This window comes from Polypterus senegalus, chromosome 1 (assembly GCF_016835505.1).
Source record: "Polypterus senegalus isolate Bchr_013 chromosome 1, ASM1683550v1, whole genome shotgun sequence".
In the NCBI taxonomy this organism is placed as follows: Eukaryota; Metazoa; Chordata; class Cladistia; order Polypteriformes; family Polypteridae; genus Polypterus; species Polypterus senegalus.
This window is the reverse complement of record NC_053154.1, coordinates 41,898,678-41,915,312: the sequence shown is the minus strand read 5'-3', so window position 1 is coordinate 41,915,312 and position 16,635 is coordinate 41,898,678. Positions and strand designations below refer to the sequence as shown.

At 39.7% G+C, this 16,635-nt stretch overlaps 1 protein-coding gene across 1 annotated transcript in view; it reads right to left on the bottom strand.

Annotated features, from left to right (window-relative positions):
* The window catches only part of prmt5 (protein arginine methyltransferase 5), a 70,784-nt gene that overhangs the window by 44,715 nt on the left and 9,434 nt on the right, over positions 1-16,635 (bottom strand). Inside the window, exons 2-4 of the mRNA XM_039747984.1 lie at positions 16,149-16,267; positions 15,983-16,068; positions 15,555-15,689 (exon numbers count right to left, since the gene is read on the bottom strand). Coding sequence (XP_039603918.1) covers positions 15,555-15,689; positions 15,983-16,068; positions 16,149-16,267 — 340 coding nt within the window. The remainder of the gene's footprint in view (positions 1-15,554; positions 15,690-15,982; positions 16,069-16,148; positions 16,268-16,635) is intronic.

Genomic DNA, 16,635 nt, shown 5'->3' with positions numbered 1-16,635 from the left:
TTCGGTGGTATGATGCCACTGTCGGCCGCCATATTGAACATTTCAACAGTCTGTTACTTATGGGCCCATCTTCAAGAAATATGGTACGCGGGTTCCCAACGCTAACCGAATCCTACTTACGTACATATATACGTCCATAGCCTGCAGCTCAGTTACCGTGTGAGGCGGCATTGGGTCCCCCATCCCAACACCTCCCACGTTGTTGGTTGGCTGCCTGCCTATATAAGGCCGTCCGTCGCTCCAGTCTCTACATTCCCTTCCTTGCTTCGCCAAGGGATTCACGTCTCCCTGCTGATAACTACAGCCTTTTTATTTAATCCACGGCTTCTCCGCTGTTTTATTGGTTATTTATTATGATTATAGTTATTGTGTAGGTATTTTAGACTTACTTTACATTGTTCGGGTACCCATTTCCTTTATCATTCCAACCGTACCCGCATTAACATATCTATCGAGGTGATCACCATCGATCAAAGAACTGTCACTTACCAAGTGGTTTCCATGCCCGGAGATGGCACCTATCTTTTCCATTCTCTTTGTTACATATTGCACGGCCATATCAGGCTCACTCTTGATATCTGGAGAAACATTGTGTCTTATGTATTGAATGACTGGGACAGGTTCAAGGTGTAGACTGATGATGGTACAGGAGATAATTATACTACACAGGAGCACTATAAGAGTGAAATGCTTAAGCCCTTCACCTATGCATCTGAATGTGAGTTGATGGCTACCGCTAAATTGTTCGGTTGTCGCTTTCAAGTGTACCGAAATGGCAAAATATTTTACACCTTTGGACAACTGCCAATGCCTCTTAAACATCTTAGATTCACAGGTGACGATTTCAGTAGTGGACACTTTGATGTTTGTGAATGTTTAAACTCTCAAAAGCTGGATGTGAAGTTATCGATGAAACCGGTTGTATGCTTACAATGCTTGACAGATGCCGAATGTCACTTCAACACAAGTCCTACAAATACGGTCGTATTACTATTACTACTCGTAATTGAAACAAACCATGAAACTCAAACCAATTATGACAACAGCAATCCAAGCTGTGAGATTTGAAACAAGATTACTGTTCACATGTATGTTGTACATGCTGTACGTTGCATACTTAAGAGTAAGCTCAGCGCATAGCTTGGTCATATTACAACCGGAGGGCCGAACTCACAATGTGATATACAAAGAGATCCTTAACAAATAATTATTGGTATATTTTCCCTCAGTTTAAAAAGGTTTAATTTTCTTCTTAATAAAACTTTTAAGGCAGTACTTCGCCGCTGTGAAGCGCGGATATACTGTATATATAATGTGTGTGTGTGTGTATATTATATATTTTTAAATATATTAGTTTTAAAATGTGATATTGAATCAAGCTGACGAATATGATAGGGAAGAGAATTCCAGAGTTGAGGAGCATTATGAGAGACGCTCGAGCTCCCATAGAACTGAGTTTGATGTGTGGTACAGAAAGTAGAGCTGCAGATGAGGATCTGAGTGAGCGAGAGGAGTGTAAGTCTGAAGGAGATCAGTGAGGTAGGGGGGAGCAAGGTCATGGAGAGCTTTAAAGGTTAAGAGCAGTATTTTGTATTGTATTCTGTAGTTAACAGGGACCCAGTGAAGTTGAGAGAGAATGGTTGTAATATGTTCAGTGGATTTATAACATGTTATTATCCTGGCAGCAGAATTTTGAATAAGTTGTAAGTGATGGATAAGTTTTTGTGGGATGCCAGATATAGATTACTGTAATGCTATTCTATGTGAGGTGACTTGGGCATTTACCAATACTTCAGCACTATGTTGGGTGAGAACAGGATGAAGTGTAGATATGTTTCGGAGATGGACGAAGGCAGTCCGAGAAACATTACTTATATAGGAAGAAAAAGAGAGAGTACTGTCAAGAATAACACCCAGGCTCTTCACCTGGGTAAAGATGTTTGTGTTAATATTGTTAATTAAAATAGAAGACTGGTTAACCTTAACAAGTGTGGATTTAGAACTAATGAGGAGCACCTCAGTTTTATTGCTCTTTAGTCTTTATGTCTTGGAGACATGCCATAAGAGTATCTGGAGGGAAAACCGAATTGATTTATTGGATAGATATAGCTGTATGTCATCAGTGTAACAGTGAAATTTAATACCATGGTGTCGAAAGATATTACCTATTGGAAAGATATAAATGAGAAAAAGAAGTGGCCCCAAAACAGAACCCTGGGGGAATTCCCGGAGTAACGACTGAATTCTCAGATTTAAAGCCCTTTATTTGAACAAATTGCCTCCTATCAGTGAGGTAGGAAGAAAACCATTGGAGGACAAGGCCACAGACTCCAAAACTAGCTAGTTGCTTCAAAAGTATCTGATGGGATATGGTAAATGCGGAGCAGAGGTCAAGATGCACAAGAATTGATAAAATTCCCATATAAGCTGCCCGGAATAGGTCATTTGTGATTTTGACCAGGGAAGTTTCTGTGCTGTGTTTAGGATGAAACCCAGATTGAGACTGTTCAAAAAAGTAATTTTTTTGAAAGATGGGACTGGAGTTGGGAGGCAACTATCTTTTCGAGACCTTTAGATATGAATTGAACATCTGAAATAGGCTGATTATTGTTAAGGATATTTGGGTCTAAACCAGGTTTTTTCAGAATTGGAGTAATTGAGGCTGTTTTTAGTGAGGGGGGACCATGCCTGTAGTAAGGGAAGAGTTAACTATAGTAGTTATCATGGGGGAAATATGTGACAGACAGGACTTAAAGCTTGTAAGTACTGGATCTAATTGGCAAGTGGAAGAATTAGATTTCGTTATAAGCTCCGAGATATTTTTAGCTGATAAACTGAAATCTGAGAATAGGGTGGCTGGTGAGGGAATATGGGTGATAGTGGAGAGCATGTCATTTTATGCAGAGATAGAGAAAGCAAGTTGCTGGTGGATTTTTTTCAATTTTTAGTTGAAGAAATCCAAAAATATGCAGCAGTATTTAACAGAGAGGTTATGGTGAGTGACATTTTCTGGTGGTGTAATTAGCCTTTTCATTTAGAAAAAAGACCTCTAGTATTTTTCCCTCCTGTATTGATAATGTTAGAATAGTATACAGTTTAAGCAGCAGAGAGAGCATTTTGTATTTTAACATATGATCTGAATACATTTCCTTGAGTACAACAAGACCCTTCTTTTTAGCTGGACGCTCCAGCTGTCGGCACATGGCTTTGAGCTGACAGAGATCAGATGTAAACCAGGGAGCAGTGAGAATAAAACAGTCAGTGTTTTTAAGGGAGCTAGTGTATCAAAGGCAAAGGACAGAACAGCATTGTAAAAGGTCTACTAATTCTGATGGTGTGGTAGCAGAAGGAGAAACAGGCTAGGACTGCAATAAATCTATAAGGGTCTCTGGGTTTACATGCTTGACATTACGAAATGAGATTACACACTGAACCTTTAATTTACTGAGAGGTAAGATAACATCAAATGTGATCTGAGATAGGTAATTCAATAGGAATACGATTGTGTGGTATGATACCAGAGCAGCAAACCAAGTCTAAAATATGACCTTTGTTAGGAGTCAAAAAGTTGACATATTGAATTAAATTAAAACAGTCAAGGATTTCATTAAAATCATATGTCAGTGCATCAGTTGGCACGTCAACGTGTATGTTAAAATCACCCATGAGGATGACATTAGTAGACATTGCACACAAAGTTATTAAAACAGTAAAAAGTTCTGCAATAAAAACACTTGATAGTTTAGGAGGTCTATATAAAACAGCAATTATAATAGACAGAGTTTGCCAGCTAACAATTCCAAGGATGGATACGGTGGAAGATGTATTGGTGATAATTTTAGGTCTTTGCAGTGTATTATTGCGAGACCGCCTCCCCTCCCCGAACGACGGGATTTCGAGATGCAAGCAAACTCTGGAGGGAGAGCTTGATTTAGATGAAAATAATCACCCAGTTGCTGCCAAGTCTTTTTAAGACATAAACAGTTCATCTTAGTGTCTACGATAAAATCACCAATCAGCAGAGCTTTGTTAGAGATTGATCGAGTATTAAATAATCCAAAATTAAAGCGTCTATGGACAGATATTCTGGTGATTTTACCAGAGGAATCAGTACATTATGATCAACACATCGCTCAAAAATATGTGGACAAGTGCATCCTTCCGACCAAAATGAAGGAATAGACCTCCTGCTACGCCTGTTGATACAAAAATGACGACGAGAACCCCGGACGTCGAAGAATGCTGCGGTGCAGCAGGAGATCAGCAGGCAATTCATAGTTTGTTTGAAGTCGATACAATTCATCTGGTGAATATTTTAGTTTTATAGATGTGACTGCATTAGATAGCAAAGTAGACATAGTAATCCATGACAACCAATTGAGGTTTATCATAGTAGATTTCCAGAAATCACCCAAGCAAATTCCAGACTGGAAGCAAAGCAACATACCCCTTGTGCACCTACTCGGCCCAATTAAATTAACACATCAGCCAGTAGACTGTCATCACTGGGATTTCCACAAGTACTCTGCAATTGAAAAGGGGCAGTTTCAACCACCTATTCATCAAAGCTAGTTACTTGAGCAGAGAATCAGTGAGAAAGTTTTCACTTACCCACACAGGTTGCAGCCAGCAAAGAACAGTTCTATGAGGGCTCGTGTTAAGGCAGAAGGAGGCAAGCGACGCAAATGTGTGTTATCAGTTTACTAGTTAACTAGTAAAAGTACACAAACAGAGCGCTGGCAAGCAGCGGCAGACAGAAACGCCAGAGTTCACTTGCGGAGTAGATCGATAATTTCATTCTCCACTCCAATTTGTGTCTGATATAGGCTGTGGCAGTGTACTATTACAAACAAAACAAAAAGTAAAGGAATAACATAAATTGTTTTTAACTAAATAAACCCAGTAATTCACACCACAGCCTAAGGGCCTACATACAGATTTTTAAGAGCGGTGTATGGGTCAGGGATGCATGCTGGCCTCAATTATATTTTAGAGCACAAAACCCAGAAACAGACCCAGTTTTATTTGTGGAGAGATGGAACAAATTAAATATGACATCTTTCATCAGCGCTTCTTCGTTTGCTAATCTCTTCTGTTTTCTCTGTTTCTGTGTGACTGTATTCGTTTCAGGGAAACCTGGTAGACTGACTGACACTAGAAAACTTGCTCAGACTGAAACCATCAGAACTGTCATACGTTCTATTATTTTTGACTTGCAGAGGTAGAAGGAATACGCACCTGTGTCCCAGAGACTGTCCAACAACAATACTCAGATAGAAAAGAATGGTTGTACTCTAGCAGTTCTGTTTTCAACAGGAATTTCACTAAGTCCTTGGACCAGATCTCCTATTAAAATAAGGATGTCAACCACAGTATGTTGCTGAAGGAGTAATCACCCAAGCAACTGAGGCTGGTAGAGTATCTTTCTGGCTTATTTTGTCCTTAGGAGAATATTGCTCTAGTAATTTAGAAGTAGTTACTTTAATGTGAGAAGTGTTGTGATGATCTATGCTGAGCACTAAGCAGCATCTTTTCCCAACTAAAGGTAAGCAAGCATGTGCCTCATAACCACAATTCAGCTGAAGGTATTGCCAAACTTACATGTTACTGTCAATGTGTGTCTGTTTGATTTTGTGGTTGTCATCCTCCTTTCAAGTCCACATGCAGTTGTTGCTGCTTATTTGGCATATCAGTCTGCCCAGGGTTTAACTCCTTCTCACTCGGCCATATCACTAATCCCTCATTCTAAGGATGTTGTTCTTACATTTTTCACTACTCAGCATTTCATCAAATCTTACCAGGCCAAATAGAAAATTCCCCTTTAAGTATTCAATTCTAAATTTCCATAAAGAGAGACCTCCAACAATGACCAGTCAGGGTCGGAACTGGCAGAGACCTCTGCAATTCAATATTGTGATTTATGACCAAGTTTTTTTTTGTAATTGAAAACAGAATCTCTTTCTAACTTGATAAGTTCAAGTCATTGAGGGTAATATACAACAGTGTTTCAATTAAGTCAAGAAGTAAACGTCATAACTGTATCCATTATAATAGAAATATATGGAATTAAGAAATTTCACACTGGCAGTATACCATGTGTACTGTTCCACCAGGCTGGCATACTGGTAATCTGCCTGTGCTGTGCAAGATCCAAGAATTTCTGCATTTGCTACAAAGCTTGAAGGCCTTGAGTGCTTTTGTTAAAAAACTCTTTGATGCATCTTACTCTTCTTTGTGGCCAGTAATTTGAGTGTGAGCTGAACTGTCAAGTTTAATGTGTGGGCACAGTAGCACTTAACGTGAGGAAAGCCAACCACCTGAGCTGCAACAAGCATGTTTGCCGCATGGTCAGTGACAAACACTGGCTCTTTTTCTTCAATTCCTCATTCCTGCGACATTGAGAAGTAGTTCAGACATATTGGCACTGGTATGACTTTCATGTACGACTACGGTTGGTAGGACATATGAGGGTAAGCACCATTCATCAGTTACAGTATATATGTGATGTTAATGTAACATAACACTGTGTGTTTCTCGAAGTCCATGAATCACATGTTAGGGCAACTCTTTCCGCCTTACAGAGTAACTGTATTAATTCCAGTTTAGCATCATTGTGTACAGCTGGAACTACTATTATCTGAGAGAAAGAACTGCAACGGAATAATGTACCTCGGCTTGACAGTATGAAACATGTTGTGGAATCCTGCATTCTCAAATAGAATTTATGGATGAAAATCCTTGCAAATAAATATATGCAATATAGTTTGTTATCCATTTTGCCTTACCAAAACTGCTGGGCAATTTATTTAAAGTTGTGTCCAGAGTATGCTACTTATTTGGCATAACTGTGTGCATGGTGCCAGAGTTTATCTTAGGGTGATGTTAAGTGATATGTGCACAAATATTGGTGATATTACCACAATACATGACTTTATCATGGTAAACTTTGCATATGGCCGTAGTCACCCCAAATAGGCCGGTTTACCTACTACTGGACCTGTAATCTTATCTGGTCTGGCTGCCAATTGCTCACAACTGCCAGACTTTACACAACATATTTGCAAAAAGATGCGAGACGGGCCAATTAGTTGATACATTTAAAACATGCGCCGACAGCCTTTCCCAAGCCATGAGGATCATTTGTACATTCTGTCCAATCAACTAAGCAAATGCAGTAGTATTGTTTGGGGTATGTAAATGGAAACAGTAAATGAAGACAGGCCTTCCCCTGCAGGAGAGCCAAAGCAGAGACTGAGGGTAAATAAACTCTGTGCTAGCTATGTGAAAGAGGTACACATTTTGTTAATAAAATACTTCAAGGTGTGTGCAAGGGGTACAAATCTGCCAGCAACTTCATTATGCTTATTATCCAAAACCCACAAGCATGGTAGAATAAACAAATGCTGCTCTGAAAAGTAAACTGGCAAAATTCTGAAATGAGCCAGTACTAAGTCTTGCCAGTCAGGATGACATTTTTCTGAGCTCTATGCACCTACAGGTTAAAGGAACATTTCAACCAAAGCATTTTTTTTTGTTAAAAAAAAATTCTCATGTTTTCTCATGACCAGAGAGAAAGTTTCTGCTATAGCACAAGCCAAAGGTGACCAACTGTGGAAAAGCAAACAACATCAAAACCATTCACAAAAAAATTCACATTCCTTTTGTAACATAATTCACAAGTCAAGTCATCCAGCTGTATGCATACACTGGCCTATACGCATGCATTTTTACTAAAACATTGTTAAATGAACCAATTCTGGAAAATGCTCTTGTGAATAAGAATGGAACATGCTCAAACAGGAATGAGTACTCGAATTGTAGATCCGTTGTACTGGTCCATGGTGGAAAAATGGGAGGCGAGTTTAAAGACAAAGCCCTCAGTAAACTGGTGGACGTACAGGCCTTGTACTCGGCTGTGGTCATGACCTATAAGTAATGACTGAAAGAACGAGATTGTGAATTCAAGCAGCAGAAATGTGATTTCTTTGCAAGGCCACTAGGCTGACACTCTTTTATAGGATGAGTCGCTCAGCAATTCAGGAGATACTCAGAGTAGAGTTGCTGTTGCTATAGATCTAGAGGAGTCAGTTGATTAGTTAAAGTGGTTTGGATGGGTTGTAAGGATACTCCTTACCAGCTCCCACTGGAGCTGCTCTAGGAATCTCCTAGTGGATGGAGACCACACAGCAAATCCAGGACACATTGGAGGGATTAAATGTAGTGGATGACCTGGGAACATGTGGAAATTGCCCAAGAAGAGTTGGAATCTGTAGCTGCCAACAGGGAGCTTTAGGCTTACTTACTGCAGCCCTGACCATTCTGCCTGCTGATCTGTGCGCTGTCATACTGGTGGGACCCTGCATTTTTGTCAGTTAATAAATGTATTTATAAGAGACTGATAGTGACACTGCCTTAAGTTTTATTGTCAACTACAAACAAACCTTACATTCTCTTTGGAAAAGGGCAGCTTCAAAATTTCCCGTTTGTATTTTTTATATCAATAAATTACTTTTCATTAAAGATGTTAATGACTCCTGCCTAAGCAGAACATTCTAAATGCAACTCAAACCAGTACCGTCTATGAATCAATCTATACTAATAAAAGGCAAAGCCCTCACTGACTGACTGACTCACTGACTGACTGACTGACTGACTGACTCATCACTAATTCTCCAACTTCCCGTGTAGGTAGAAGGCTGAAATTTGGCAGGCTCATTCCTTACAGGTACAGGTTCCTTACAAAAGTTGGGCAGGTTTCATTTTGAAATTCTACGCATAATGGTCATAACTAGAAGCTATTTTTCTCCATTTACTGTAATGGAGTTGAGCTCGAAAGCCGTGTTTGGGGGTGGGTGGGAGTTTCGGTGTGACATCATCACGCCTCTCACGTAATCATGCATTACGTAGAAAACCAGGAAGAGCTACAAAAAGTGCTGAAGAAAACATGCATTATATAATTAAGAAGACAGCGAAACAATTAGAGGCGAGCGAGTGACATATAAAACCATATTCAGCGGCTCACGTGAACTGACGCAGTGCGCAGACAAAAAGCAACAGTTCCAAAGAGTGCTGAACAAAAACCGAATTACACTGCTACGCTCAAATAGACAAACCACACGCCGTGGCTCAATAGTAGAGCCTTCGCCCGTAGTGCCGACGTCTGAGGTTCGATTCCCGAGAGGGGATGCACTAAGTATGTACGCGCGCTTCTCGATTCATTTTAGCCTCGCATCCACTTGGTTTGAGACGTATGAAAACATATGCGGTTAACGCAGAAAGACAGATCACCAATTGAAGTTTTATGAATAATGGATACTTTATTCGCGATCAATGATTGTTTTGGTAAAGCCATACTCAGTGTATTCATTAGATGAACGGTAAAAAAGTAAGAGCGAGGGGAGGGTAACTTACTGAGGCACACAGGCAAAACCATAGCACGCGGGCTCGATGTACTGTAGTGCGCGTCAACTCGATCTGAATTGTGCGATCACATTCGAAAAAATATTTCTTTTCAAGTTCTATTTAGTCCATATGTGTCAAACTCAAGGCCCACGGGCCACATCCGGCCCGGCGTGCAATTATATCCGGCCTGCGAGATCATTTTATATACTGTATTATTGTTATTAATGGCCCGGGGAAATGAAGCGCTGGTAACACAAACTACACATCCCATAATGCAGCGCTTCAGCTGCCTTGCCGAACACTTACCGCGTTAATCAAGTCTAGCTTATGATGCTGCAAGTTATTGCGAAGCTAGCCCACACGATGCCAAAGAGAAAAGGCGATTCTCAACATAGAGCCTTTAAAAACCGATGGGAGTCTGAGTATATGTTTACTGACATTGCCGGTAAACCAGTGTGTCTCATTTCTGGAGCTAATGTTGCTGTAATTACAAAATTTTATCTAAGACGGCACTATGAGACAAAACATCAAGATAACCTAAAAGACCTGAATGCAATGCACAAGATACAGAAAGCAGAAGAGTTAAAGAAAAATCTGACACTTCAACAGACTTTTTTTATCCGTGCAAAATCACAAAGTGATTTCAAGTGAAGCTACTTTTATGGGAGACACAAATGCACCAGTGCAACTTGCCCCACTTTCCCTGTTGCCAAGTAATGTTGAACCAAGTCGGTACAACAGTGTTCACAAATACGAACTTTACTGATAAACTGAGCGCACTGCACACTGAGTTCGCACGGCGCTTTGGTGGCTTTGAAGAACAAAAAAAGAATTTTGAGTTGTTTCGCAACCCATTTGCCGTTGATGTGGAAACTGCACCTGTGCACAGTTTATTCACTCCATTCCCGCAAAAATGCTCCAGCTCCGTCTACATGCGGCTCGAACCTTGTGCATGTTTGGTACCACATATCTGTGTGTGAAGCTCTTCTCAGTCATGAAGACTAACAAAACAGCACACAGGAGTCGCCTCACTGGTGAGCACCTGCAGTCCATCCTGAGAATCTCCACAACACAGAACCTCATACCAAACATAAACGAACTTGCCAAAAAAAGATGCCACGCGTCCAGCTCTGATAAAATGACATAAGAGCAAAGACAACTGAATGATTTGATTTGTTATTGCTGAAAAGAACAAATTTTATTTATATTTCCAGGTTTTGTTATGCACCATGTTCATATTTTAATTTGTATAATTTTGACAGGATATATTTTTATGGAGAGCAAAATATTATAAGTTATTTAAGGTTTGAGTTGATTTATTCTGGAATAATATTCTGTCGACTAAATAAAAATTCCTTCTATTTAAAATTTAAATAGAACTTGAACAGAAACGATAGTTCATAATATCCACGCAGACTTGCACGCAAGAGCGGGAGTCATCCGTTTTAACAAGCAGCGAATTGCACTGATACGAAATAGCCTGCCCATTTAATTATTTAGGAATGGATAAATAAATTATGATTTTGTACAAATAATGTTTTTCATTTTTCTTCCTTCATGGATTTTGGCACCCCCAGCAACAGTTGCTCGCATCCCAAAGACTGTATATTATATATATATATATATATATATATATATATATATATATATATATATATATATATATATATATATATATACTGCTCAAAAGAATTAAAGGAACACTTTTAATCAGAGTATAGCATAAAGTCAATGAAACTTATGGGATATTAATCTGGTCAGTTAAGTAGCAGAGGGGTTGTTAATCAGTTTCAGCTGCTGTGGTGTTAATGAAATTAACAACAGATGCACTAGAGGGGCAACAATGAGATGACCCCAAAACAGGAATGGTTTAACAGGTGGAGGCCACTGACATTTTCCCTCCTCATCTTTTCTGACTGTTTCTTCACTAGTTTTGCATTTGGCTACAGTCAGTGTCACTACTGGTAGCATGAGGCGATACCTGGACCCTACAGAGGTTGCACAGGTAGTCCAACTTCTCCAGGATGGCACATCAATACGTGTCATTGCCAGAAGGTTTGCTGTGTCTCCTGCACAGTCTCAAGGGCATGGAGGAGATTCTAGGAGACAAGCAGTTACTCTAGGAGAGCTGGAGAGGGCCATAGAAGGTCCATAACCCATCAGCAGGACCAGTATCTGCTCCTTTGGGCAAGGAGGAACAGGATGAGCACTGCCAGAGCCCTACAAAATGACCTCCAGCAGGCCACTGGTGTGAATGTCTCTGACCAAACAACCAGAAAGACTTCATGAGGGTGACCCAAGGGCCCCATGTCCTCTAATGGGCCCTGAGCTCACTGCCCAGCAGCATGCAGCTCGATTGGCATTAGCCATAGAATACCAGAATTGGCAGATGCACCACTGGTGCCCTGTGCTTTTTACAGATGACAGCAGGTTCACCCTGAGCACGTGACAGAAGTGAAAGGGTCTGGAGAAGCCATGGAGAACATTATGCTGCCTGTAACATCATTCAGCATGAGCAGTTTGGTGGTGGGTTAATGATTGTCTGGGGAGGCATATCCATGGAGGGTCACACAGACCGCTACAGGCTTGACAAAGGCACCTTGGCTGCCATTAGGTATCAGGATGAAATCCTTGGACCCATTGTCAGACCCTATGCTGGTACAGTGGCTCCTGGTGCACGACAATTCCTGGCCTCATGTGGTGAGAGTATGCAGGCAGTTCCTGGAGGATGAAGGAATTGATACCATTGACTGGCCACCACACTTTCCTGACCTAAATCCAATAGAACACCTCTGGGACATTATGTTTTGGTTCATCCAATGCCACCAGGTTGCACCTCAGACTATCCAAGAGCTCAGTGATGCCCTGGTCCAGATCTGGGAGGAGATCCCCCACAACACCATCTGTCATCTCATTAGAAGCATGCACCGATGTTGTCAGGCATGTATACAAGAACGCAGGGGCCATACAAAGTGCTGCGTACAATTTTGAGTTGCTGCAATTAAATTTTGGCAAAATGGACTAGCCGGCCACATAATTTTTTCACTCTGATTTTTGGGGCGTCTTTGAATTCAGGGCTCTGTAGGTTGATCATTTTCATTTCCATCAAACGATGTGGCATCCTTCGTTCCTAATACATTACCCAGTCTATATCAGTATAGATATCCAGGAGGATTTCTTTTCCCATTGAGATCTGATGTGTTTTCAAAGTGTTCCTTTAATTTTTTTGAGCAGATAGATTAGATAGATCGATATGACAGAAACACTCATAACAGTGATAAAACAATTACATTGACAATCATGTTACGTTATTTTCAAAATGTTTCCTTTTCTTTTTCATTACTTCTTTAACACACTACTTCTCTGCTGCGAAGCGCGGGTATTTTGCTAGTATCTATATAAAAGCCAAATACCACTGACTCGCTCATCACGAAATCTCCTGAACCATGAGGACTTGGGACTTGAAATTTGGAATGTAGCTTACCCTTGGACCATAGGTGCATGCTAAGAAACGTTTTTAAAAATGGTCCAAGCGCAAAATTTCTTATAGTTTTTTAGACCCGAATGTATGCCTGTCCGCTTTTCATGAGAGAACTACTTAACGGATTTAGATTGGGTTTTTTTCTATAATTTGCTTGAACATTCCGGTTGATTTTGTGACTTCTCTTGTTGTGCTAAGAACCATACACTGTGTGCACAATTATTAGGCAAGTGAGTGTTTTGACCATATCATCATTTTTAATGCGTATATTCCAACTCCAAGCTGTATTAACTTGAATGCTTATTGGATTTAAGCACGTCAGGTGATGTGTATTTGTGTAATGAGGGAGGGTGTGGCCTAAGGAGATCAACACCCTATATCAAGGTGTGCAGAATTATTAGGCAGCTAGTTTTCCTCAGGCAAAATGGACCAAAAAAGAGATTTAACTGACTCTGAAAAGTCAAAAATTGTAAAAAATCTTTCAGAGGGATGCAGCACTTTTGGAATTGCTAAGATATTGGTGTGTGATCACAGAACCATCAAACATTTTGTTGCAAATAGTCAACAGGGTCGCAAGAAACGTGTTGAGAACAAAAGACGCAAATTAGCTGCCAAAGATTTGAGAAGAATCAAACGTGAAGCTACCAGGAACCCATTATCCTCCAGTACTTTCATATTCCAGAGCTGCAACCTACCTGGAGTGCCCAGAAGTACAAGGTGTTCAGTGCTCAAAGACATGGCCAAGGTAAGGAGGGCTGAAACCCAACCACCACTGAACAAGAAACATAAGTTGAAACGTCAAAACTGGGCCAAGAAATATCTGAAGACAGATTTTTTTCAAAGGTTTTATGGACCGATGAGATGAGAGTGACTCTTGATGGACCAGATGGATGGACCTGTGGATCAGTAATGGGCACAGAGCTCCACTCCAACGTGGAGGTGGGGTACTGGTATGAGCTGGTATTTTTAAAGATGAGCTAGTTGGACCTTTTGCATTGAAGATGAACTCAAAATCAACTCCCAAACCTACTGCCAGTTTTTCGAAGACACTTTCTTCAAATAGTGATACAGGAAAAAGACCATGATTTTTATGCAGGCCAATGCTCCATCACTTGCATCGAAGTTCTCCACTGCGTGGCCAGCCAGTAAAGGCCTTAAAGATGAAGGAATAATGACATGGCCCCCTTCCTCATCTGGCCTAAACCCTATCGAGAACTTGTGGGCACTTCTTAAACGCTAGATTTACGGGGAGAAAAACAATACACCTCTCTGAAGAGTGTCTGGGAGGCTGTAGTCACTGCTCCACAAAAAGCTGATCGTCAACAGATCAAGAAACTGACAGACTCCATGAATGGAAAGGCTTATGACTGTTATTGGAAAGAAGGGTGGCTATATTGGTCATTGATTGATTGATTTATTTTTTGAAATGTCAGAGATGTTTATTTGTAAATTTTGAGGTGTTTGTTTATTATTCTCACTATAACAGATGAAAATAAACAAGTGAGATGGGAAAATTTTAATTTTTCCTTTAGTTGCATAATAAATCTGCACACTAATAGTTGCCTAATAATTGTGCGCACATATGTATTCCCCTGATGATGTTCACACTCACATTTCCGTTGTGAAACATTCAGGTTTCAGGTTTATTAACATTTTGGATTGACTGATAGCACTGTGTTTGTTCCATATTAAAATTAATCCTCAAAAATACAACTTGCCTAATAATTCTGCACTCCCTGTAGTTTGCTTGCAGGAGTGATATATTCGTGCTAATCTAAGACAGAGGCTGCGGACTGAGGGGAGGGGGAAGAGTGATGTCAGAAGTAGAGAGCTGGGCGGGTCCCTCCTCACTGTCCTGTTTCATTAATACACAGGCGAAGCTGCGAGGGATGGTGGGTGTTAGAATATGATGCATGGGTTTGGTGCAGCTGGCATCACTACCTTGAACGGAGGACATCGACTAGGCAATGAGGACATACAGTATAACAACAAGATTGGTGTAAATCTGCAAGGTACGTAAATTCACAAAGTGTTCAATAAACAATAATAAATAATTAAACTAATAAATAATCTAACAATAAAACTAAGAACAAAATCATCTGTCCTTTAAAACCATCATGAGCCACAGTACTTTATGTCTCTGCTGCTCACCATAACGAGGTTTGCTCAGCCCTCACAGGAACTAAATAGAAGCATCTTAAGCATGGGGAAGGTGCTATATAAATAAAATTAATTATTATCATTAGAAGCTGAACTACATTTACAAGCTCAGTGGTGTCATTTTTCTTTACAGCTTTTACTGACAGAACAAGTACCAAAAAGCCTTAATGCAAAATAAATTAATGAATAATTTCAGTTATAAATGGCAAAACATGAAACTGAAAAATTCATTTTAACAGCACATAGCAGCGAAAATATCTTCAAATTTGGTTGACAGTATGAATAAAGATTCCTAATCAATGCCTAATTTTAATACTAACATTTTTGGCATAAATCGTTATTAAAAAAACAAGTCTAAGCAGTTGCTACACAATAAAAGAAAAAAAAAAAAAAGCATATGTGTCAACTGTAAAGACAAAGAAAGTCCACATTTTAAAATGTAGTACATGCAGCAGTTATATTAAAAAAAAAAAAAGTTGAAATATATCTAATAAGGAAGAACAGCATGTACCATGGAAGAATGGTGCCCTGTATGAATGTGGTTGAGCAGCAAACGTGCCAGATTGGCATTGTTCTCTTGTCGGAGTGTGATCATAAATGCTGGAAGCCCGAGGTATGCAGCAAAATTTAGCTCCTGGATGAGAGCCTGTCAGACGAAAGGAAACACATTTTACATCTGGAAATTAATACCACAAGTAAAAGAACAAGCAATATTATCATTAAATTAACAGTAGATACATAAAAATATCTAAACTAACAGTAGCAGTTTGAACTGGGTGCATGCGTAAAATCTCTCCAAATACAAACAAGTGTTACTCCAAATGAAAGCCATTGAACACTATACCCAATAGATTGTGTAAAACCATCATTACATGCACAGTTATGCATCATAACAAAAAAGATCCAATAGTTGAGTGTATTTAAAAAGAAATAACTTACAGCTTCAGAGTTCTTCCGTGTGATCTCTATATCTGAATCAACTTCAATCCAATGGGACAGCTTTCCAACGATAAGAGTATTCCAGTCTGTTTCAAAAAGAAGGTCCATGAAAAATAGTTTAAAAAGTATTTGAAAGGTAAAACAAACATATTAAAATAAAACTTACCTCTTCCAGATAAGAGCAAATCAGACCTAGTCTGGGCACCAGGACGAGATTTGCCTGGATTAGCAGTAAACTCCCTCTGAAAACGAGGATGAAATATGGGCATGCAGAGAAAATCAAACCTAAAAAACAAAAAATATATTGACAGTTTAAAATTACAAACAGAATAACTGAAGAAGGGGCCCGAGTTGCCTCGAAAGCTTGCATATTGTAATCTTTTTAGCTAGCCAATAAAAGGTGTAATTTTGCTTGACTTCACACTACAAACAGAATATGCAGAATGTCTCGAAATATGAAACAGTTTTCATTTACTTGGCACCACTGGCCTTTATTGTGAGTACTACCAGCAGATATTTAAATACCAAAAATAACAAGTACTCTGCCTGAATACATCATGAGGAATGCATAAAGCAAAACTATGTTTATTTAATTGAAGAAAAACACCAAAGTGCTGGTTTATTAGAACAATTTCAGGTCACTACCTAGAGGT